Genomic DNA, 25,312 nt, shown 5'->3' on the forward strand with positions numbered 1-25,312 from the left:
GTGGGAGGGCTGGGGACGCGAGGAACGCGTGCAGAGTTGCGAGTGTCAGGCGGCTCCATGTCAAGTGACTGTGTTCAACGCTCTCCTGCACAAGCATTGAGGGGTGTCACAGTAACAGGTAGCAGGCGCAGGGTACGTGAAGTAGGTGACTCTTCCCATAGTCTGTGGCTGAGCAGCGGATCTCTGTGTTAGGGGCTATTGATGTTATTTATGGATCCGAGATGGCTGATTAAATTTCTAGAAGAAAAACCTGTTGAGGGCTTCAAGAGTCAGAGTTGCAGTTTTTTGGAGCTGGAAGATTATCCTCAGAAGAAGCACTGTGTGCTGCCGTTGTAAGGATCCCTAGGGAGGCGTCTAGCACTGCTTTCCAAACAGAGAGTACTGGCCTAGGTGTGGACATTTTCCATCATGTGATGTGGCCAGTTTTAAGCTTTTTTGTTGAATTTGTAGCTAAGTTACCTCTGGCTCCGTAAGTAAAATAATTTGCTAAATTTCATCAACCCCATTTGTGGTCTGTGCAAAAACTTTGCTCAGAAGGAGGAAGGGAGCTACTGTTCCTGCTCCCATACAGTTGTGCTCTTAAGATAAGGCAGAAGTTGGAGATGCTGTGATAGTTTTAAACACCTGGTAAAGGAAAAAAAAATGGCATCATGTGTGTAACTTTTGCAAAGCGACAGGAGCAATGCCTTATTTCACAACGTTTCGGCATGTATAGCATATCTCTTTCCTGAATAATGAGAAGCCAGCGTATCTGTCAGAAAGGTATCAGCGTGTGCTTTGGTCACGGCTACTTTTTAATGCAGACTTTTGGGAAGAAGGAGCGGTGGAGTCAGAGAGGGGAGGAATGAGTTTTTCTGTATGAGACGGCTGCATCTGTTAAACCGGTTCTAAATACAGTATTGTTAAGCTACAAACCACCTAAACTCTGAAGCCGTGTTCATGGGTGCCGTGCTGGCTCTGGAAGCCATTATCCCTCCTGCGTTAGAGGTTACCATTCCTTCGGATTTGCTGGGGAACTGTTTCCTGTTGGTGCAAGTGACACACAGACAAAACGAGCCAGGTTAGGACAAGTGAAAGATCTTTGCTAACTGCAGTCCTGGAAGGAGCACTCTCCTCCTCGTGTCTAATGGCAGGTTTGAGAGTATAGCAATGCTTCTCACCTGAGACTGTTGATGCAGATTGAAAAGGTAACCTTTGCCACCTATAAGGTCTACAGAATGACCCGTTTCTGTAAGCGTCAGCAGGTCAAACTATTGCAAATGATGCACTGGTTTAATTTAAGGGAATGTCCACATCTTGGGAAGGTCAAAATAAATGCTTGCTGCTTGCCTGTGCTTCTCAAAATACTCAGCTTAGCCCTGTGTGTTGCATTCAAGTTAATAGAATAAAAGATAGAACCAGGCACGACAATCTGAAGAAAAGCCACAGCTAAGTCTCAGCTTATGTGTTTTATGTGGTCTGAAGGACTTGGAAGGAATGTCAGTTGAGTGCCATCCTACTGTGCGTAAGGTCTTTGCTTGGCTGCCTGTGAAAATTTTAAGGGGAATCACATGTCAGAGTTGCAATATAAATCCAAATAAAATAAACCGTAAAACAAGTCAACACAGAAAATAAAAGTTGGCGTGAAGCAAAATGCATATCCCTCAAAAAGTAAGAAATACTGGCTATTTGGATGAGGGTTTTGTTAGCAGTTCACTGTCAAGGGGTTCAGATTCAACTACTTGTAACGTAAAACCTACCGCTGGATAAATTCTCCAAGTTTTATCATTTATGTCTTAACTTATTATGAAGATACAGTGCAAGTATTGACAAACATGGGGAGATTATCGCATAATCTTGGTACTGTGGGTACTAGTTCTTTTGGCTGTTATGATAAATTGCCTTATTTTTTGCTGGTATGTGTGTGATCTTGCTTGCAGACGCATTCCACTTTGAAAGGGTTCGGACCGCTGCCAAAAATTACTTGAATGTGGAAATCACATGCGTATCCCTTCAAGTAATCCTTAGTGGTAGCCCTTTGAGCATCATTGAAAGGCAGTAAGTTTACTTTTCCCCTTTTCCTTCTCCTCCTGCACAGGTTAAAAGAGCTGTGAGGGTACAGGAGAGCGTATGTGATCCAGTGGTCGGAGCACAATAGGCTGAGGGTGAGGGCTGCCTGGTTTCCAAAGCTGTTCCCCAACTATGTTAGTTATTTGTTGCACGGTTTACATTTTCATAAACTTAGTTTTCTTCTGAAAGGTGTAGCGTACGGAGAACTGAAAGATTTAAGTGTCATATTAGAGTTGGTTGGTCTTGCTTTGTCTATATGGAAGCCACAAAAATAAAAGCTAGGCGGGTGGTAGAAGCGCTTCATAACAACAGGATTTAGATGTGAGACAGGTAATTGTGGGACCAAGAGATGCAGTCTGAGATCGGGGAGGACTTTAAAAAAAAAAACAAAAACAGAAACCAAAACAAAACTTGCTTCAGGTCATCAGCTAATGAACCGTAGAAACCTGGAAGAAATTCCTTACTCAAATACAGTTTTGCCTTGTTGGCACTTGCTTTGTGGTGTTGTTTTGCTCTGAGGTATTTGGCGTATCCTGCTGGCTTAGGTGTCCTTGGTTATCACTGCTTTGTTATGGCGAGGTAACATCCGTATGCGCTTTTAATAGGCTGTCGTTCCCGTCACAAGTCGCCTTCGGCTCTTGTAGTCAGCTGTAATCCTTACAACTGGGGCTTTTAGAAGAAAGATACTTGGCAACTGGAAGAGTTACGGTCCCTTTGGCGTTCCTGCATTCCCTTGGCTGCAAAACAATTCAATGTGTTGCTGCTTGTTCTCTAATTCCAGGAAAGCCGATATTTTCAGTGGACATTCACCCAGATGGGACCAAGTTTGCAACAGGAGGACAAGGTATGTCTGTGTACTGATAGGAGGCAGTACTTTGGGCTGTAGTAATAATCTTGTGCCTTCACAACACTTTGATCGGTTTGACCCTCTTAAAAGCACATCACTTACATAATTATCTGTTTCTTAGAGATAACAGTCATTAAAATGTATTGAAAAGTGCTGCTGTTACTGCAGAAGGCAGGGTTACATTTTCTGATATACTCCTCCTCCTGGACATCAAGATAGGAGCTGCAGTAATTGAGTTGTGGCCATTCTGGCCAAATTTCATTTTTATTTGAAGAGGAACTGAATGTGAAGTTGGGCTTTTTTGACCTGCTGAATAGTAGAGCTATTGGTACCCCAAAAAATCCAATTATATAAATGGAATAGCTCAAGAAATATGGGCAAAAATATTATTTGGATGATAATAGTGAATAATTTTATGTTGGCTACAACAGTTGCAATTTAGGATTTGAATGTATCTTTTCTCTTTTAAAATACAATTTTATTATAAATAGTTCATCCTTATAGTTGGTATCATTATGTGCAGTATGATTTTTGAACAAGGCTGTATAACTTCTTTAGTAGCTTCAAGAAAAATAAAGCGCTTCTCACGCGGTGTAATTGTACCAGAATGGCATCTGTATTCAGATGTTTCCAAAGTTCCCACTGCGGCAGTGCCTGGATTTTAGCATCTGTCCTGGAACCAAGGTGAAATCGAAAAGCTTTTTTGCATGTATTTAAAAGAGGAGGCTTTTTGTTCTCTTACAGGTCAGGATTCTGGGAAAGTTGTGATCTGGAATATGGCTCCTGTCCTGAAAGAGGAAGATGAAAAGAATGAAAATATTCCCAAGATGCTTTGTCAGATGGACAATCACTTAGGTAACAAAGGTTTTGGTTTTTTTACTGGCTGCTGGTAATTTGCCGAAGCCTAAGCATTGCATGTTTGTAATTACAGATATCACGCCCTGCCCAGTGGTGAACGAATCAGTAAAGTACAGCAGAGTGGTCTCACACTTTGGCTATATACTTCTTTAGATATTCAGCAGAAAATGTTGTTAAAATGTGGGGAAATATACAGAGAAATACAGATACCTTTGGAAACCTCCCTGTGAACTTTTCCCAGCTGTGGGCACAAAGTAATGGGTAACGCACGTTGTGAGAATCTGGGGATCTCTGAAGGAAAGGGCGAGAGAAGAAATAAATATAAAGGAAACATCTTATGAAGTATATTGGTTATAGTTCTAAGTTCTGCTGGGTTTATTGCGTGTGACATTTGAAAGTGTAGTTACCTGAACGAGCTGTTCCCTTTCTTTTCTGCAGGACACCTCTTTCCTTCTTTGCCCTCTTAACCCCACCTCACTTACCAGAAGCAGTTCCCTTTGTTAGATGAATATTAATCTTTCTTCTTTTGAGCTACTTTTGGTGAAGCTTTTTCAAATAAGAAATAGGTTTTTTTTAAAGTAAGAAGCTCCTCAACTGCTACTGAAAGATAAGTACCAGTTCATTTATCTAAAGCAGACAGAGTAACTGCTTTGAGCGGAAAAAGCACACTTAAATCCTAAACATCTCCTGTCAAGTTTTGCGTGTTATAAACTCTGTCCCAGTCCAGACCCACTTACCTCATGTTTCATCTTAGAAACTTTCTTTTCTACGTTTCAGCTTGCGTGAACTGTGTGCGATGGTCAAACAATGGAGTTTACTTGGCTTCAGGGGGAGATGACAAGTTGATTATGGTGTGGAAACGAGCTGCGTAAGCATGTTTCTTCCTCCTCGATTTTATGTTTTATTTCAAGTAGGTTACTCTGTCGCGCCTCTTAGCGCTTCTTCCCTGTGCCGGCCTCGCGTAAGCTCGCCGCCTGGCCTGGCGCGTGAGGAGCTGAAACCCGCGCCACCACCTCGCTGGTCTTGGAGGCTTGGTCCCTTGTGTCGCTTGGGCCGGAGCCGCTGCTGCCCGGGCAGTCTCTCTGCTCTCGAGGAGCTGAGGCATCCTCCTCTGTCCTTGAAGAAAGCTGCCTGATGAGATTTGGAGTGTTACCTTTAATGTTGGCATTTTTTGCTCTCCATAGAAATTGTACATCTTATTGAAGCTAGTTTTTTAATAACTGGAATTACTTTCCTCATCAAAAAACATTATTTTGCTTCAGTTTCCATTGCAGGAATAACAGACTATAAAAAAAGAAGTGTACTGTGCAGCTGATTTTCTTTAGAAACCAAAACCACTCAAAGTGGTTCTGTTGGTAACTGTTTCTATTTTAATTAGGTACATTGGACCTAGCACGGTGTTTGGTTCCAGTAGCAAACTTACTAATGTGGAGCAGTGGAGGTGTGTATCGATTCTCAGAAGCCATTCAGGAGGTAAGTTAAAAGATGTTGAATTAACATAATTTGCATGTATTTGGAAAAAAAAAGTTTTTATACATTTTCTTGCTCAAAACATGTATATTTGGTGGTAAGTCAGTAATTACTTTTAAGAGCAACAAACAAAAAAAAATCTGAAAGAAAATGTTGTTTTTAATCAAATGCCGATTTTCATACAAGTAGCTTCCAGCAATGTAGTAGAACATTTCCGTCAACTATGAGTAGAAAAATTAGCAACTAAGAAACTTATAATTTGCTATTTGCTTGCCTAAAAATGAATCTTAATAAAGGAAGCTAAACTGTATTTTTATTTAAGTAAGTGTTCGTACTTGCAGTGAATAATCTCCTGGTTGGCAAATGATAAGTTTTTTGCATTCCAAAGAATATTAATGTTTAGTTAGAAAAAATACCCAAAGAGCAATGCAGAAGATGAATAAACAAGGTAATTTCAGACGCATTTTGCACCTGCTGACACGAGCTATGGTTGAAATAAAGACGGAAATCGCTTTGATCGCTCCACGTGTGCTGGAATAAAGCAAGTGCATTGCAATAGCCCCAGTTGCTTTTTCATTGAAAACTAGACAAAGTACTTTATGCAGGCATTAGTACTGCCTATAATTACTAAACATTGCATTTTCTGCCTTGGAATTTTTCTTTTTTTGTTCCCCATTGAACATTATAATTTGGAGACCCTCATTCCCAATGGGGTTGCTATGTACTTCCTTACCTTCCGCCCTAGGGAGATGATAATCATTTCCCGGTGATAGAAAAAAATGTTGCTCCACAAGTTCTTTTTAAAAAGACGTTTGGATTCTCTGATTACCATCAACGTCTTATATGGAAACTTTTTTTTTAAACAGATGTCATGGATGTAGCGTGGTCTCCGCATGATGCCTGGCTGGCGTCCTGTAGCGTGGATAACACTGTTGTCATCTGGAACGCTGTCAAATTTCCAGGTGAGAATTCTTATAGTTCAGATGTGCAAGTACGTACAGCTTTGTGAGCAGTTCTTCCCTCCATGGGTCTATTTCACTGGCTGAAAATCTATCTGGGAATGGGTTGTCTGTCTTTTGAGATGACATGCTTGCAGTCCGGTGGGTCGGTCCTTCTTCCACATTTGGATGGCAGTGGGCAGCGGATTCCAGTCTGCCGTAGAGAACAGCTACGTTCAGGTCATGCTGCTGGTTTTACATGAAGGTCATTATTACATGTATTTTCTTTTTTACCTTCTCTGCAAAATACCAAATAAATAGATCTTCAGCTTGATATTACATCTGTATATATTTTTCCGAGTTGCCTTTGTACTACAGGGCTTCCCAATTGCTTGCCTGTGGGGGGGCGTTGTCGTCTTTACCCCATTTTAAATGCTGCTGCTTAATGAGGAGCGTGACTTTACAGGGTGAAGAGGAGGAAGGACGGACTAGGGGAGCCTCACAGTAGCAGAAGCGCTCAAGTGTTATATATGATGGCCATTTCCCTTCTTCCACTGCCGCAGTGCTGGCAATTCACAGAGTCCTGAGGCCTCTGCTTCTCGGGGACCGCGCTGCCAGGTGCAGCCGGTGTGCCAACAGCTTTAGCCAGCCTCCGAGGGTCTGCGGCGGTTAGGGAGCACGCGCCTTTATTTGGCAGCTCCTCCTCGCCATGTAACTTGATGCAGGCTGAAACTCCCATTGTGGGGTGCCCAGTCACTGCCATTTATTTTAGGGTTGCTTCCAATCCTGATATCAGAGTTTTTAGACTCTCGCGCTGGCTGGGTTGCCTGTGCAGCACACTCAGCCTCTCCTTTCGCAGTCTGATAAGCAGGAGATTGAAAGTAGGTTACCAGGTCTGCCAGGCTTGTGTGTCTGTTCAGTCATGTTTGGTGCACAAAGCTTAATTAGTTGTGATAATCTTTGGGTACAGAGGAAAGAGTGAATGTTTAACTGAAGCTCCGGTTAAACCGCTGATTCAATAGCTTGGAAGTGCTATTCTGAACTGCCTGTGCTCTGCTGGTCTGCCTGCTCTGATCTGTTCCTTATAGACTTTTGCACCCCTTATTCTGACCAGAGTTCTCTTTCCCACTTCTTTATATCGTTCTTGGCTTGCATACAGGTTCCAGTTTGGTTGATATGTTGTTGTTTGTACGTTAGAAGAGGCTATATTTAATATGCTGTTTCAAAAAGATCTTGTAAATCTCAACAGTCTGTCCTAAGGGAGGTGTCAGTGATGCCTCTCCGTTCTCAACTTTGTTCGCACAGAAATTCTCGCCACTTTGAAGGGGCACTCTGGCTTGGTGAAAGGGCTGACCTGGGATCCTGTTGGAAAATATATTGCCTCTCAGGCTGACGATCGAAGTTTGAAGGTGTGGCGGACCATGGACTGGCAGTTGGAAACCAGCATCACAAAACCCTTTGATGAGGTACTTCAGGATGGGTGACCATTCAAAGTGAATTCCTAGAGAATGAATGAAAGTTGTAAGAATAACTCTGATTCTGCACAAATCTAAACTCTAGTTAATTTAACAGTGCCAAATCAAATCAAACTATTGGGTAGCAGATTCAAAAGGGGGAAAAAGAGCTACTTTCTCACACAACATGTGATTAAATTGAGACTCTCATTGCCACTGGATGTTGTGGGTGCCAAAGGTTTACACGGGTTATGTAAACAAGTAAATTCCTGGAAATGCAGAGGTTATTCCAAGGCAGCATTGGCACACTGATTGTTCTTACGTTCTTCCCTGTGGATCTTCTATTGGGCACTATCACGAACGAGGTAAGTACTTAGGAAGGATCTTTGGTCTGGCACCATAGGGCTGGGGTGTGATAACTTTGATCAGGAGATCAAGCTTGTGCTTACTGAGCGGAGTGTTTCACAGTGGTCTTATGGCATCGTGGTTAGTGCAATTACTCTTAGTAATAGACTATAAACACCTAAATTCGTGTGTGCGCTGGTGTTGCAAGCTGAAGTGTCATCATTAGCGGTCGGTACGCTGCAGCCCCGTCACTGACTAGGGCTGTGATGGATACTGAGTGTACGCGGTCCGAAGAGACTTACATTTTGTTTCCTTTAAAGTTCTCCCCCTTTAGGCAGGGCTTTGTAAGTTACACTTGATCACCTCTATAAACATGGCCGAAGTGCTGAGAGTTGTCTATAATGTCATTCTTTTATATCCACACAAGACTTACTTTGTAATCATATTCCCTAAATCTAAAATATAAATAGTTTGTATTTCAAATCCTTTGTGCCAAACACTTCTAAAGCTCTAGTATGGTTTGGGTTTTTTGTTTTTATTCTTTTTGTCAGTGTGGAGGGACAACTCATGTGTTGCGCCTTAGCTGGTCACCTGATGGCCACTATCTTGTTTCTGCTCATGCCATGAATAATTCTGGACCTACTGCTCAGATCATTGAGAGAGACGGATGGAAAACCAACATGGATTTTGTAGGGCATCGGAAGGCCGTTACAGTAGTGGTGAGTGATATTAATTTACCCCTGAAGTAAAATTTCTAATGCGTGCTTTTTGATAATTTTGTGCATAAATGGGACAAGAGGTGGAGATAGGTGTCAAGATTAATAAACTAAACGCATGGCGGTGTTTAAAAAATGTCAACTTTACACGTTAGAAGCAATCGGCTTGCCTTGTGATGAGAGAACTGGACCTAGATGAACAAGATAAGAAAGGGGAGTACAGGAGCATGTCAGGAATGCCAAAGGCTGATTTTTTAAGCTGCACAGTGACTTGATTCAAGTGACTTAGGTTTCTGGTGGGTCCCTGATCACTGGTAAAATTAATGCTCTTTGCCATGCCTGTCAAGGCGTTCAGAAAGCCCCTTAATAAGGTATGCACTGCTGCTGTCAGCGCTCTTACAGAGTCTGGTTAGGGGCTTGGTTTCTATGAAATGTTTCTTTTTCATTAAGTGGAAAACTTGCTTTTAAAGCATATCTCCTACTAAAATGTAATTACTTTAATAAGATTTGGGACATCTCGTTTGCCCAGAAATTCAATCCAAAAATCTTCAAGAAGAAACAAAAGAACGGGAGCTCCACCAAGTCAAGTTGTCCCTACTGCTGTTGTGCCGTTGGTAGTAAGGATCGATCTCTTTCTGTCTGGGTAAGTGGGTTTTTGCTGCCTTTGACTTGTGGTCATTTGGATGAGGTGAGAGTTTCATATTAAGTCTTATATTTAGGTTCAAGTTTAGCCTTTCTCCCTGTTGTTCCAGGATTAGCTGGGGGGAAGGAAGCGGATTGGTATTAGTTCATTTCTCCAAAGCCAAGAGCAGCCAGCAGCCAGGGGCAGAGTATGTTGCCCTGGTAAGGGGTGGGGAACTGCTAAGGGAAATAATGTGTTACCACACTTAATGCACATAATTCAGCCCTACCTTCTTCCTATGTCTTTCACTCATTCTCCATGTGAGTCTCACAAGAAAAAGACTTCACTGTTTCTCCATGTTTAGCCCACCTACCCATTAATCGCTCTCAGAGTCTAGCTTTGTTAGTCTTGCTTTTACGGGTACCAGGAGAACATAGCAGGAACAGGATAACTGTTTCTGAGCATTATATACAGCTCGTCTTTCTGCTTCGTTCTGGCTTCAGTCCTTGGCTTCTGCCTTTCCTATGGAAAAGAACATGGAAGTGAATGAGCTTTTTAAGTACACGTTCAAGTTTTCAGTTCTAGTTTGGGTATTACTTTAAAATCTACACTAGAACTGTTACTCTGGCTGAGGGAAGAGTAGCTATTCTCATGTTTAGAAATGCAAGACGGGTTGTTTGGCAGCTGCAAAGGACGGGGAATAAATTTAACTGATTTGTGAAGCTTTGTGATGAGAACGTTTGCCAGAACACACCAATTGCTAACTGCAATCTACTATTTATAGATTCCAGTGTGATATTTATCCATCAATCGCTAAACTCATAACACTAAATCTGTTTCTGGCAGTGCTACCAGTGCATGCCCGTACCAAAGTATCACACTCAGTGTATTTTACTTTCTATTTATACTATGATTTCACTTAGGGTGCCTGTTGAGGTTATACTAAATATTATAGAGATGCAAATTTATAGGCAGTCTTTGGCATGGAGAGCTTAACAGATATATATAAAACACAGACCTTGGAAACATAAAAGAAATAACTACAGAAGATGACTACTACACTGCCTCTGTGAACATACAGGCATGAAACATCCTACATCACATTGACTTCTTCAGCTTCATTTCAGTTGTACTGTGTCCTATAGATATTAAGTCCATTGGTTTAACATTAAAGAGCTTAGAATATCTGATTTAGAACAGATTACTGGGAATTTTCATATTCAGTTCTTTATTACTAAGCTGATATGTAAGTGTAGAGGGATCCACTTTAAGAATAATTGAGTCAAATGCTCTTTGCCCTTGATAGGCTTCACTTAGACAAGTAGTCCGAGTGAGGACACAGAAACCTCATCTGTTTTCTGTCGTCCTTTTGTGCTGGCAGTTTGCAACACCCTTATCGCAGCAAAGCTTAGAATAGAAGCTGTCTGTAGCTGCAGAATTACTTTTTGAGTGGTAGAGAGCACTCTGTGAATGTGATGTAAGGCAAAGCTGGTTGAGAAACTCAGTCTGAGTTTCAGAAAGGAGGAGAGGGTCAAATGCCAGCTGTTCTTCTCCAAAGCTTCTCTGTGCCAGTGGCGGAATGGGTAACTAGGCGCTCCAAACGCGCCATCAGGCGTGCAGCTGTCTCCTGGCCAGGTCCTGTCTGGTGAATATTGTTAGACTCTGGGGGAGTATTAATGGGGTAATATTTGTGGTAGCATAGAACTCCTAAATTTCTGAGTGTTGTTCCTTCTGTTTTAAGCTCACGTGCCTGAAGCGACCTTTAGTTGTCATACATGAGCTGTTTGACAAGTCTATCATGGACATCTCCTGGTGAGTTGTTTTCTGCCGTTTGTTACAAAAGCCAAAGTGTTGCTGTCAACTCTAGGGACACACATTAACTGGAAATTCCTTAAAACAGTACAGCTGTTGGAACACAAGTGAAGTTTTTGGTTCCACTGCACTGTCTTTGGGAGTAGCACTAGTGGCTAACTTGCGGTCACTTGAGATTGTGTAACATTAAAACTGAATAAAAAATAATATGTTTAGAATATGGTGCAGTAAAATACCTGGAGAATGAGCTCCTCCTTGTTATGATTCTCTGAAATGTTTTTCATAGAATATGTGTGTTATACTGTGATGTGGTGGACCTGGTGAGTTTTGTGCGTGTTCCATCTATGAAAAGTTATTGCACCGTAGACTTATGACAAACCCAGGTGAACCTTCTAGGCCAGTCTTTCCATTGTGCCTAAGGAGACAGTACATCAAAAGAGAAAGTTTGGGTGGGGTTTTTTTTAACATTTTATACATGTGGTTTTTTTTTTAAATACATACAGGTGTTTTTATACATACACACGCACTACTTGCTCATGATTTGAATGCCTGAAGGATTTTCTTGTATGAAAAAAGTAAATGCAATAGCTTTTGTTTTTAGTAAGAATGTAGTTACACCGTGCTGCTGCAGCGCAGTGTCAAGGGTGTAGGTCGCTCGGTGTTGAAGAGTAGCAGAGGCTACTCTTCGTGTAGCAAGTCTCCGAGGAGGGATAATGAACCTTCTGTTCCAGCCACACCCAACCACCAGCCACAGGATGTATCAGAGCACAAGTGCTGAGCTTTCCCAAGAGGCTGCAGACATCCCTCGTGATTTGGGCTGAGCTGGACCACCCGCTTTCCCAGCAGCCTACTGTCCCACGTCTCGTTCTCCTCTCCCCGCAGTTAGTGGTGCTCTCTCCTCTCCTGCTTTCTTCCTAAGGCCAGGTCATAAAAAATGCAGAAGTTAATAGTTCTTTATTCACTGCAAGACTTGAATAATAAGGGAGAAATAACTGTGAGACTACCCAGTTAATGGTAATAAAAAATACCTCTGCACCTACGCATCAGGTGGTTTAGAGTTAAGGCTTCTGTACAAGAAAAGACTAATTTTTTTCGTAATGGGCACACAGCTGATTACATGCAAAATAAAGTTTTCAAAACCAAAACATTTTTCTTTCATGAATAGGTTAAGGGTAGCGAGCCAGTAAGTGGGGTGTTTCATGAGAAGCGCTGCTATTGTTGTAGTACAATAGCTTTGAATAGTTTTGTTTTCCTGTAGCGTTTTTTATTTCTCCATCCGCAATTTGCACATTTTTCATGGGATAAAGTCATCAGGAGTAGCAGCTTGTTAATGTTCTGCAGTTTCTGAGGAAATGGTTTTGTGGGATGTTTGAGACACAAAGGATCTTCAGGATGCTTCTTAGTTTATATCCTGTTTACAAATGGAAGTGTATGGCTAAAATGTCAATAACATGGAATGTTCCCAGAAACATGCTCCATGCAGAAAACAGACTGAGTACATTCAACAAAACTTGATAGAGTTTTAGACCTGGATCCATCATCACAATATCTGAGCATGTTTATGTTTTCATGGAACAATTGTTTGGATCCAGAGGTCAACAGGACCTCAGCGATTTTGTCTGCTAAGCAAGCAGACTCTCGACAAGATTTTATAATTTTCTAACTTGTAGTAGTTAGTTAACTTGGTTAACCGAGTTACACGGTGCTGAGGCTCACTTCTCTGGGTATGATGCTATCAGGGCACCAGCCACCCTGGGAAAAGACCTTTCAAACACCTGTAGCTGTGATGTGATGCATGTAATATATTTAAGCCTTGCTGGACTAATTTGGATAGGATTGCAGAGTTCTGCCTGCTTCCCTTTCCTGTTCTGTTCTCCGTGACAAGTCATCTCTAAACCACTGTGGTGCTGTCTCTGTGAGCTCTATAATTGGAAGTTGCTGGGTTAGCAGGCAAAACTTATCAATTATTGCACACTTGAAAAAAAAAATAGGTTATATATGGAAGGTTATAATTCCATTAAGGCTAGAATGTATAGTTCCTCCTCTCTCTTGTCCACCAAGAAAATCTTTTGATACCTCCAGAAGAGGGTTACAGTATATCCCCAAATATGAGAAAATAGAGATTTTTTTGGACTCCTGAGATGCACATCTTGATTTCTTTTTATTGCTGTTCCTTGAGATAATGCTGATAGAGAAGAGGCATTTACCCAACATATAGAGCTTCTCTCTTAAGAGTCTCATCCCTTCTCCTTCCTCCAGTGCTTATTTGGACTATAAGCTCTTTATAAGAGTGGACTGTTAATTGTTTTCCGTGCATGATGGAGCTTCATCTTCCGTGGGCCCCAGACAGGAGTTTGTACGGCCTTAAAAGAAGTGTATCAATGGCTTGGCTGCTAAAGGCGCCTTGCTTCACCCAGTTCCATTAGCACACAGATTTTGTACATCTTTTGAAGGAAATACATTTATAACTTCCTCTTGTTGTTCATTGTGAACACTGTTGTTTTACTCCTGCAGAAAGGTTTTCGTGGTGCTGGTCATGCCCTGGCTAGGTGTGTTGTTCTAACGCCACCTCCCTGTGTGCAGGCTCCAAAGGAATATCAGCACACGGCTCCTGCTGCCTGTGACGCTGCCTCCTTGCCACCCTGCTTCTTTCGTTCCATCAGTAGTTACTGTGATAATAAATCTTTCGCTAAGATTTTTATTGAGCATTTTACTGTATTGCCCCTTTGCATCAATGAAAGAGACTGAAAACACAGAGATGGACCTTTCTCTCCTTCAGGACCCTTAATGGACTCGGTATCCTAGTGTGTTCCATGGATGGATCGGTGGCGTTTTTGGACTTCTCCCAGGATGAACTTGGAGATCCACTCAGCGAGGAGGAAAAGGTACAGCGAGCGCTCAGAGAGCCTGTGATCGTGTTTTAAGGGATGTATTGATTCAAATAAAATTTACAGAATTTTATTTACAGATTTACAGAAGTGTGTAGTGACTGATTGCCATATTACAGAATAATGTGTTCTTGTCTACTTTACAAATCATCAGAGAAGAGTAGTCAAGAAATGGATTTCTGATATTAGTTTCTATTCTGGAAAGAAAATCTTTTTGGAAAACATCCACTTGCTTACACATCGTTATACATTTGAAGTAATTATTTGGCCGAGGCAACAAGGAGTGGGTGCTTCAAAACGCTTCAGAATTACTCTTTGACTTGCAGATATGCAAGTTGTCTTAAACTGATTGCTGTTGGCTGTTTTTTCCTCTCACTGCTATTAGCAACTAAAGCTTTGAATCCCAATTATTTTAGATATTGGTTTAGTGTTAGCTGAAAATATAAGGAAGAAAAACATCTGTAGTGTGTAAATGATAGAGAGGGCGTTTGCATTTCATGGATTCCATTAGATTTGTGTGATTCCATCGATCATAATTAGCGATGTCATGCCAGCAGCAGTCGTAGTCACTCTTTGCGTGATACGTTTTTAATGCCCACAGAGCAACATTCACCAGTCCACCTATGGTAAAAGCCTAGCCATAATGACCGAAGCTCAGTTGTCTACCACCATCATTGAGAATCCAGAGATGCTCAAGTATCAACAGAGGCAGCAACAGCAGCAGGCGGAGCAGAAGAACGCATCAATGAGGGAGGCGTCTGGGACTGCGACCGCAGCTCCCAAAGTGGCGAGCATGGTTAATGGGGAGAGCTTGGAGGATATTAGAAAGGTAGGTGGTCTTGGGTAGTCCCTTTGTAGTGTCAAGTGCCAAGCCCATAAATACCAAACCGCTTATGATAAAACCAGTTTCTGCTTCCTTGTTAATGGTGAACAGCACCTTTCAACTCCTGAAGGGTCCAGCCGGCATTACTGGGCTTGGAACGGTTGAAAAGCTTTTAAGCAGAAGTAAGACGATGCGGAAGAAGGCTGGTGGGTAGTTCTGTGACGTGTGCTAAATTCTCGGTGCGCAGAAAGGAAACCAAAGGTAGCTGATAACAGTCCAGCTGTAGAACTGTGCTTCAGTGTCCTAGTGGAGGAGGCTGAAAGTGTTATTTAATTCTCCCCTAAACATAGAACACAACTTTTAATGAAGGATTCAACGTGCACAGATGAGAACGTGTCAGGCTTGACTCTCTCATGTGGAGAGAATCAGAATTCTGTTTTACTTCATACTATATGAACTTCTACTTAAAAAACACTTTTGGTCAAAAAAAGTTGTGGCATTAAAATACACTTGTATTAATAAAAGTACGGATTGATTCTATTTATGCAGAATTAGCACGGTTCAAAGACAATATGGAAGAAATCTTTGTTAACAGATTTTTAATTGATGAACCTCTTTAATGCGCCTATGCTTGTCAGTTGGGGAAAAAATAAAACAGCATCTCCTATTTATTGGAAATAACGATGAAATACATTTCTCAACAGAATCTCTTAAAAAAACAAGTTGAAACACGAACAGCAGATGGTCGGAGAAGGATCACGCCTCTCTGCATAGCTCAGCTGGATACTGGGTACGTTTGGAAGTGGTCTTTAAAGTCCTTCTTTAGCTTCTGATCTTTTTTTTTTTCCTGTTGCAAACTAAGAATTCCTACTTATTTTGATCTTACGGCATCTAAAGCAGCTGCTGGAAATACCTTGTGCGTACTTCCAGAGTATAGTTTCGACCTACGTTCTCTTAGCTCTGAGATCTCACCTCTGATAGATAAGGCTAATTCTCATTACCTACCGTTACAGATGAGCGAACAATACCCTGGTGTATTGCAGGTTCGTGTCTCCATTGACACTGGCTTTAGTGTCCTCTGTGTGTGAGAAACGGCTTTGCAAAGTTAGCTGTTGGTGGTTTATTGAGGTTCTATTTGAGTAGCCACATGTGCAAAAGGGAAGAATGGATTAAATAGTTAAAATTATTATTTTTCAATTATTTTGAAAGTGTTTTTGAGAAATATTTGTGTTTTGTCTTTTTGCTTAGGGATTTTTCTACAGCATTTTTCAATAGCATCCCAATAACTGGATCTCTCTCTGGCTCAATGATGTCTTCTCAAAGTAATCAGCAGCTCATGTCCTTAGACTCTAATGCAGCAAATTCCCTTAATACTTCAAAGCCTTCTGCAGAGCCAACAGCAGCCAGTATAAAACCAACAGATGATGCAGCCAATAAAGATGGGTCAGTATTTGCAGTTTTGTTTCTCACTTACGTGACTGTTTAGTTTTCAATTCTCGTTTACAGTTCTGTAATGAAGCAGTTATTGAAGTGATTTCCTTACCTCAAAACTTCAATAATCTAACAGCCCTGAAAACATCAAGATTTTATTAGTATTTGGTTACTTTAAATAGCGATAAATCGGTAATGAATAAATCCATACCACATGCATAGTTGTGGAAACAAACCTCAGTGCAATGAGGTACACGGTTGATTGCTAATGCTCTGACAAACTGACTGGCTTATAGATTGCTGGGTCGCTGTGAGTGAATAGTAGAAGGCGTTCCAGCAGCGGAAGTAATGAAGCCTGCTTTCCATCAGATTCTGTCCCGTCCTGTAGGTCTCTCTTCAGACACGGCAGTACTTCTTCCCTGTGTCACAGCCCCGTCGGAGCACAGTGACGTTGGCGTCCCGATGCACATGTGCTGATGGCCGGTGTGCTTTCAAATTCGTTATGAACAACTAAATTTTACTTGCTCTTCCCTCAGTGGTAACACTGACTTGGTTTCTTCTCATGTGCGTTTAGTTCAGAGCACAATGTCCTTGGAACCTCTACCGCTCCATGAAATTCAGTCGAAATTGTCCATGGATTAAAAAAAGATTGACACATGAAACTATTAAGTCTCCTTTTCTTTGGAAATTGGACCTCTAACAGCTTTTTAGTACAAACATCAGTTATCTTAGAGCCGTTTTTTCTTTCAGTTCATTCTCTGAATGAATTGAAGAATCTTTAAAGTAAACAGCTGTTCAAATAACAGATCCCTGGAATGCTTTATTGTGGGGAAAACCCATTCCTTTGCCTTAGAGTTATGCTTGGAAAGGCCTAATAATTAGTTAGGGTTCAATAACAAAATGAAAACCTGGCTGCTGAATTGTTCCAGCCCAAATTGTTTGATTGATACAGTGGAATAAAATCTTGTAATGCCATGTGTTCGGTAACCTGAACAAGGGATAAAACCGGGAACCCCGGTCATCATTTGAAATAGTCATCCTTCGCCTTTGGCTGCGTAAGTACCAGCTGAAAGTATCATTTCATTCCTGAATTAAAAATACGTAATGAATGAATTAGGGTCTTTTTAATCTAGATATATCTATGTGGCCACACAAAGCTCTTAACTCTGAGATGTATCATAAACAGCTTTAGAGAGCAGGCAAAGCTTGCAAGATACTGATGGAAAGGGAAAAAGCATGTCATAATTCACGTATGTGCTTGTGTGAAAGGTTTTCAGTATGGTTTCTGGCCAGTGTAACAAATGCCAGCCAGTTGGTATGAGACATGCATCTCACCAATACTAAATTTCTTTCAATCCTTGTTTTCCTGTCCCTCTTTCTGACAGTGTAAACGCTACCTCTGCCTCGACTGCTCCTCCTGCATCGTCTTCCTCTGTGTTGACAACTCCATCCAAGATTGAACCTATGAAAGCATTTGATTCTAGATTTACAGAACGATCCAAAGCCACCTCAGGGACTGCTGTTGTAACAAATACAAATCAGACTGTTGTGGACAGGTAAGAGGTAGCCTGGGGCAAAAAAAAGAAAAGAGAGTAATGTAGGGAGTTAAAACGCTGATTCTCTGTGGCGGGGATGTTGTGGTGCTGGCGCTCTAGAAATTGTCTTGGGTCTCCTCCACAATTGGAAGGAGGGAGACGGCTGTGAATAGGTCAGGTCTTCGCGGGTGGTATCCCTTTGTGAGTTTGTCCCTGGCATTTGGGATCGAGCAGACTCTTCAACATACTGTGAGTTAAACCCGCTGTTACAAGAGGGCGTGAGCGCGTGCCTCCACGTGCGGCTGCACGCAGCTCTGCTCCTTAGAGGACCAACAAAACCAGCCTGTGTCTCTGTGCAAGAGCGAGATGTACTTCCAGATAAATTCCCGTACGTGTCTGCAGAGGGCCTAGCATCATAAGAGCTGCAGATGTATATTGGGTTTGTGCCCTGAAGGCATGCAGAGTGTAGAGGCTTTGATTTTAAGGGGTTTTGGCTCTGGATTCACGTGATTTAAAAAAAAAAAAAAGCCTTTGGTTTTGTGACGTGGTGTGTAATGGTGTAAGTATTCCTGCTTCACCAAAGCACGTGATAGCGGTCTCAAGAAGGATGTATGTAGTTCCCCGACTTATTGTCAGTAAAATGTGGTTTTACTAAATACCTCCATATTTTTATATCAAAGGGTTTAACCATATGATGAGGAAGAAAGATGTATTAAATTACTATCATAATTGCTTCTTATGTGTCGGTAAAGTATGGATGGAAGCGTATTGCTTGGCATAATTCAGATGCCAAAGGAAAAAGGTGTGGATTACACAGGATATTTCTCAGAAGTGGAACGGTTATGGAATAAGCGGCAAAACCTTGTTGTGAGTCGGTAACCAGCTATCGGCAGGAACGGGAAGAGTGCGATTAAATGACCTATATTAGCATATAACAGTTAACAAGATAGTTCACAGGGACCTGTCCTTTGTTGCCTTTAGTTATATTGTACTCCTGAGACGGAGAATGGAGCGGTGAGGTCATTGTGTGGTTTGCAGATACGCACATCACTGACAGTAGCCAGAACTTTTGGGGATAGACAACAGAATGACAACCAAAGTTCTGCGTGAGTAAGCAGAAGGCACAGCGTCTGCTGGAGGGGAGATGATGAACTGCTCTTGCGTCTTAGAGTGCTGAATTATTTGTATTATCAACCCAGGGAAGGAGATCTGATTGTAGTCGGAGCGGAATGCTAAAGTAAAGTTACGTACAGTTTATCCAGTCGCTAACTGCTGGTTTGATTAATTTTTTTAAAGCAGAGGCTATGTCTGATCAGCTTACGTGCGTATTGCGTGTTGTGCTTCCGCGGAGGACCTGCAATACCTCTTCGGCTTCCCCCTTTTGCCCTTGTGCATATTGAAATATACTCAAACAAGGCTAAGAATGTATCTTCTTACCTAGAAGAGTGCAGTGCTTAGGATATGCGGCAGCTTCTGGAATCAGCTTATATAAAATGTGAAATATTTTTTTTTACTCGCTCAGACTAAAGGATCAGAATTTCATTAAAGACAACAAGCCCAAGGATATTCTGGAGAGCAGCAGTGACAGTGAGGAGAAGATTCCAGCTGCCAAACCACTCAGCGCACCCAAACGGAAACTGGAACTTGAGGGAGAAACGGTGGAAAAGAAGAAAAAAGGGAGGCCTCGAAAAGACTCCAGACTTGTACCAGTAACTTTAACTGTTCAGGTGAAATAAATGAGATTCATTGTAGCTTTCAGTGTTCATTTAATAATATCAGTCCCGTGTTGGCTTGTTCCATCAAGTCAGGGAAATAGGAGTGGTGCAAGTCCCTCAGAATTTTTAGCCATCCCTCTTCCTTGCCTTTAAACTTATTCTTTTTAATATTTAAGATTATAAAAAGCAGATGTTCATGGCGTGCCAAATATGTCCATCCATGGTGATGACTTTCCTAGGAACTGTGAAGTAGTAACTTGCATTAGAACTTCCACCCTTTTAGGGCATACAGATCCCTCTGTTTTCAGTCTTCAGAGCTCAGCTTTTCCATGCAATATACCAGAATTTCCATTAATTAGTTACAGCTGAAGGGTGGGGGGGTCTATAAAAAAGTCACATCTAATTTGTTTTGGTTTTTTAATTCTTAGACACGATATTTAAAAAAATATATTCATACAAAAAATCTGAAAAAGATGAATATTTGCGATTGGCTTTATTTGGAATTTTTTAAAAAAGGGGGTTTTTTCTACTTAAAATTCAGTCTGTCTTATGGAATACCTTTGGTTTGAACTTTTTAAATAGAAAAATATAACCAGTTTTGCAATTTCTTTTTTTCCAGTCCCCAGCTACGCTGGCCTCTGAGAAGGATGCTGCTTGCATCTCTGCACCAGCATTAGCACTTAAGCTGCCAACCCCGATCCCACAGAAATCATTTACTTTGCAAGTAAGTGGACTATAGGGGGGAAAAGCTTAGAACTTAAAAATCCTGCTTTTTAAAAAATATTCTTAGATTATTCAGGATCCTTCAATAAATTAACATTTGAATACGTGTATTTGTTCAAGCAAGCAAGATGGTATACTTCAGCTTCTAAGAATATGTCTGTGTGGGAAAAACTAATGGCAAATCAGCTAAAAATAGGGCACTTCTGAACGTGCTAACCTTCAGAGGAGTGATACCTTTGGTTTGTCAGTCCCTCCTCCTGGTTAACCGAAGTGTGTCATAAAGATACGAGGCTCCGACAGGCGTGACTGCTGCCTTGCTGGTATGGTCGTGTTGGTGGTGCGCTGCTGAAGGGCAACACCAAGCGTTTTCCCTGAGCTCTCGGGAGATGCTCCACACCTGAAGAGACTGGCAGGTAGCATCACCTTAGGTGTTTATGAAATAGTTTTTCTGCGTGTTGAGGCTCTGGTAGTTTGGTTCTAATCACAGGGTTGTAGGGAGAGCGGGCACATCTAGACGTGATGTGGTGCCCTTTATTAGGAAGCACAGACTAGCACAACCTTTCTTCATTCTTATGCTACAGAGAAATTATTTGTGCTCTGGCCAAGTCTGATATTCAGAGGTCGTCTGCTTTTGAAGTGCTACAGTGTATTTTGAAGCCATCCTAAACAGAGAGCGCCATACTTAAATCCATTCTTAAAGTCAGCATTGTTTTGGATCTAATAGTAGTTGCTGCTGGTTTTGAGTGGTTCTTTTCCTCTTCCAAAAGTATTTTACTTTTTGTTTTTCAGGTAAGTTCAGATCCATCGATGTACCTTGAAGTGGAGAATGAAATGACCACAGTGGGAGGTTCAAAGTTGAGCAGGTTAAAGTGTAATCGAGAAGGAAAGGAATGGGAGACGGTCCTCACCAGTCGAATTCTCACCGCAGCGGGAAGCTGGTAAGAGAGAGCATTCTGGCGCAAGTGGGAGCCTGCAGCAGATAAGTAGTCCTGAAGGCCAGAGAACATTTTTAGGGGTACGAAAGTACACTTTACAGAACATTAATTACGCCTAAACCCATGTATTTACAAATAAGCAAAGGCTCTAAAAGGATTTTTTTCTACTTGTTCAGAAAAATTCACTAACTGTGGATCACTTCTGTCAGGGACTTCTGTGATTCTTTGTGCTTGGCTCGAGATCTCCTATTTCTCTTCCAGCTAACCTGGTCTAACACACTGATGCTCTTAAACTTTTATCCTGTGGAGTTTTTTGTAGGGATTCTGACTTATTTCTGTTGACTACTGCTATTTGCTGGCTGTATCTCACACACACGCCCCATTGTAATTCTTACACAATCTTTCTTAATAAATCTTTTGTGAATAAAAGCATGGACTGCTCTTAGTCTTAAGACCAGTTTCACTCTGAGTATTAGCTCTACACAGTCTTAAAGCATCACAAGTTCTCATTAGCCAGCTACAACTATTTTCCTGTGTATTTACATTTCTCCTTTAAATTTTTTCATTAAAATGGACTAAGTCATGGTAAGTGACAGTTGTCACTGAAGTGTTAGCACTAAGTGCTAACTACTAAAGAATGAAGAATTTGAAAAAGGATGTTTTGTGACGTCAAAGTCTTTTCCTTAGTCTTGATACTTTTTCTCTTCACTTTTCTCAGCTTCGCTTAGTTTAAACTGAAAGTATGTTTCTGAAGCCTGAGCCATGAGACTCAGTATTTGTCACAATTTTTTGGAAATATTTTAACTGGGTTTTTATGCTGATTCTCCAGTAACAACCTTACGTTCTTAATATTTGTAGTTAGTTGTAATAGCTTTTATTACACAGGTATGCTTAGTTGAAAAAGTTGGATAAGCTTGCAGACATATAATGCCTTGTCCTGGTGTGAAAAAGGAGCAATGGATTTTGAGGCTAAATACAAATTCAGACCTGAAGAAGAGCTCTTGTATTCCCAGAGCTTTACTGCTGCTTCCAACAGCGCTGCTTGGTCTAACAAAGGCTACTGGTTCGGCCTGCACACCTTCTGCCCACCTCCTTAGACCATCACAGTTATAACCACATTAAGGAGGCACCAACACACCTATCGATAAGCCGTGCGCTTTTTGGGCTTCTCCTTTGGTACCCAGGACTTTTTTAAAAAGGTGTAATAGTTACCTTTTGGGGAATTAGCCCAAGTTGTATGATAAATTAAGAAATCAGCCTGGGTTTTTGCATCTGACAAAATGTAAATGTTTCCTTTTGATCTCTCAATCCCCCCCCTTTTTTTTCCCAGTGAGATTGTAAGCGTAGCCTGTGAGAAACGAACACTGTCAGTATTTTCAGCTTGTGGTCGTCGCCTTCTTCCCCCTATAATATTGAATACACCCATTTCTACCCTACATTGCACCGGTTCTTACATCATGGCTCTCACCACTGCTGCTACGCTCTCTGTTTGGTAAGTACCTCGTCAGGCTGCAGCAGCTGGCTGGGCTGATCTCCATAGGGAACGCTGCTCAACTGCGTCGGTCCATGGCAGGCTTAAACCGCATCAGGTCTGAGCAAGTCCATGTTTGGATATAATTTGAAGAGTTAATTGGTCAGGACTTGAATCCTGTTTCTTTTCTGCTCTAGAATGGTCCATAATGTTGAGTTTGATCCTAGAAAGAAGACAGATGATCAGCTAGAAGTTACTACCTTAAACAGCCCCCCTAGGATAGACTTGTCATGCATATGGAATGGATCGGGTGGGGAGAGCCCAATAAAGTACATGAGTTTCAGAGTTAGAAGTACTCTAGCCATCTTCAAGACACCAGGATAAAAACTGCAGTACTTCTTCACAGTTGTTGAATTAAATCTGATGACTCGTACAAGTCAGGGCTCCTAAAGGAGTTATTTGGAGCCTTAGTGTTTGCTCAGCTGCAATGAGGTTTCCTGATAAAGAGCCATAAAAGTTGTTCTCTGCCGTTGACTTCTGTCTTGCCAGAAGGGATTTGAGTTTGCCAGAATCATTCTGTCGAAGCAATGAAGAAGATGTCAAAATAAAAAAAAAAAAAACAAAACTGCCCCAAAACCCCACTTTGTGATTAATATTGCAGTGCATTTGTTAAACGATTTTGGAGATTTCAGTTGTTTTTAACCTGCAGACTTGTCCTTTTGTCTTTTTCAGGGATGTTCACAAGCAGACAGCCATTGTTAGAGATGAGTCTTTGCAAACAATATTTTCAGGTAATAAAAAGGGCCATTTGTTCACAGCCTTTGAGCCCAGCTGTACTGTTCAGTGCCATTTATGACTACGGGGAAATTTTACGAAACCTGAAAAGCCTAAACAAAAATTTTACTTCGTTATTGGGTAATAAAGGGAAGTCATGGGCAATGTTGAAATGCAGTAGAGATAACTGAGATGAGAATATCAGCGGTTAACAGACTTGTGCGAGGTTCGGTAGCCTGTTATATTCTGGCCTGCTTCTGAATGTGAAGATTCAGTGTTGTGAAGACCACAATCCAAATATTATATGTAAATCTGCTGTTACAGCAATTTCTTTGTGCACTTTGCACGTATATTATCTTAATGATCAAAACCAGCTGATCGTCTCAAATCCGTTATTTCAAAGTCTTCGGTTTCTATCCTTGCCAATGTCTGGCACAAAACAAATTCTCGAAACAGCAGCGTCCCGGAGCATAGTGGCTTCTGTGTTAGCTTTAATCCGTACAGCACTACAAAACTACCCAGGGAAGGAGTTGTACTAGCAGCTTATAAATGCCTTCATTAGAAGCTACACGCACAAACCCTGGGCACGGGATATGCTGGGAAATGGGAGGCTCCAGCTATCCCACTTATACTACGTTCTTAGAAAGCACGCTTTTGTAAGTTGCTGGGTTTTAGAATTTTAACTTAATGGCAAAAGGAAAGATAAAGGCTTCTTGGGTTACAGAAGACCTGGCAGAATTGCTGAAGATTGCCCCAGGTATGGAGAGCGTTTCCAGTTAAGCCTATGTTCTGTATAAAGTGCAGCATCGGGACTGATTTTTGTGAAAGAGTGGTTTTAATGCTAGTGCACTGAGCCTGGTGCCTACCATCGCTACCTTGTGTCTCGCCCTTCCCGTCAGTGCTTGAGAATAACATCTACTGAACCTTCTTCTGTTGCTTGCTATGGATTACGGTGAATGGTGGGCAGCATTTTTTACGATTACAAATGTTATGTAAGACTCCGAAAGAAATACCTTGGTCTGATTTGACTTTTAGGAAGCGATGCAACTGTCTCTCAGATCTTGCTGACTCAGCATGGTATACCTGTAATGAGCATGTCCGACGGAAAGGCATACTGCTTTAATCCTTCTCTTTCTACGTGGTAAGTTATATATCACCTCCTGCTTTTACAGCTTAGCTGAACTCACATGTATTCTGATTTACTGTTTCACTCCGCATTTTGAAGGTTAGTCTGAGTAGGATCATGTGCCAGGCTTAGTTTTGCTTCGGTTCACTGTTATATGTCCAGGTTTTACTCTGTTATATTCTTATGATTTGTTATGTGTAAAATAAATTTTAAAAACAAAAAAGTTAAACTACAGCTTACTTTATCACTATTTCCTACACGGTGCATACTCTTTTTTTATTAACAAACACCTATGTATATGTTTGCTGATGCACACCAGTTGAATCTGTCAAGGAGTCTGCAATGTTTAAAGATAATCTAGCCTTACAATTCTCTTTTTTACGTAAAAGAAAGCAGTTCTGGAAAATTTGCCAAGAAAATTTCCAGGGTTTTGCTGGGAGTTTAGACATGTTAAAATTATTTTGCCTGGTTTCCAGAGAAAATCAGACCCATGCACTGCGATCCTGAACGTGTACATGCCTGACTTTGTCAGTCCCCATCACTCCTTAATATTTTTTTTTGTCTGATGACCAGTCCAGTTTGAAGAGAGCTCTTTGTCTCCAAGGTGTGAAAGTTTAATGAAGATAGTAAGTCAGGTAGGGTCGGAGGGAAGAAATTGTTGTACCTCAGAGGATTCACATGGAAGAACTATGACTGATGTCCTTAACGCAAGGAAAGGCTGCATAAGAGCCTGTGCCTCACTGGGTATCAGAGAGGCTTTTCCCCAATGATTCTCATACT

At 41.4% G+C, this 25,312-nt stretch overlaps 1 protein-coding gene across 1 annotated transcript in view; it reads left to right on the forward strand.

Moving 5' to 3' along the window:
* The window catches only part of LOC104053725 (protein HIRA), a 37,270-nt gene that overhangs the window by 5,958 nt on the left and 6,000 nt on the right, over nucleotides 1-25,312 (forward strand). The window contains exons 2-21 of the mRNA XM_064466581.1: nucleotides 2,831-2,893; nucleotides 3,641-3,751; nucleotides 4,532-4,622; nucleotides 5,133-5,227; nucleotides 6,091-6,186; nucleotides 7,468-7,628; nucleotides 8,513-8,680; nucleotides 9,207-9,320; nucleotides 11,041-11,111; nucleotides 13,891-13,996; nucleotides 14,601-14,828; nucleotides 15,527-15,612; nucleotides 16,071-16,265; nucleotides 17,639-17,809; nucleotides 19,311-19,515; nucleotides 20,123-20,227; nucleotides 21,016-21,164; nucleotides 22,492-22,653; nucleotides 23,365-23,423; nucleotides 24,442-24,547. Coding sequence (XP_064322651.1) covers nucleotides 2,831-2,893; nucleotides 3,641-3,751; nucleotides 4,532-4,622; nucleotides 5,133-5,227; nucleotides 6,091-6,186; nucleotides 7,468-7,628; nucleotides 8,513-8,680; nucleotides 9,207-9,320; nucleotides 11,041-11,111; nucleotides 13,891-13,996; nucleotides 14,601-14,828; nucleotides 15,527-15,612; nucleotides 16,071-16,265; nucleotides 17,639-17,809; nucleotides 19,311-19,515; nucleotides 20,123-20,227; nucleotides 21,016-21,164; nucleotides 22,492-22,653; nucleotides 23,365-23,423; nucleotides 24,442-24,547 — 2,542 coding nt within the window. The remainder of the gene's footprint in view (nucleotides 1-2,830; nucleotides 2,894-3,640; nucleotides 3,752-4,531; nucleotides 4,623-5,132; nucleotides 5,228-6,090; nucleotides 6,187-7,467; nucleotides 7,629-8,512; nucleotides 8,681-9,206; nucleotides 9,321-11,040; nucleotides 11,112-13,890; nucleotides 13,997-14,600; nucleotides 14,829-15,526; nucleotides 15,613-16,070; nucleotides 16,266-17,638; nucleotides 17,810-19,310; nucleotides 19,516-20,122; nucleotides 20,228-21,015; nucleotides 21,165-22,491; nucleotides 22,654-23,364; nucleotides 23,424-24,441; nucleotides 24,548-25,312) is intronic.

This window comes from Phalacrocorax carbo, chromosome 15 (genome assembly GCF_963921805.1).
Source record: "Phalacrocorax carbo chromosome 15, bPhaCar2.1, whole genome shotgun sequence".
In the NCBI taxonomy this organism is placed as follows: Eukaryota; Metazoa; Chordata; class Aves; order Suliformes; family Phalacrocoracidae; genus Phalacrocorax; species Phalacrocorax carbo.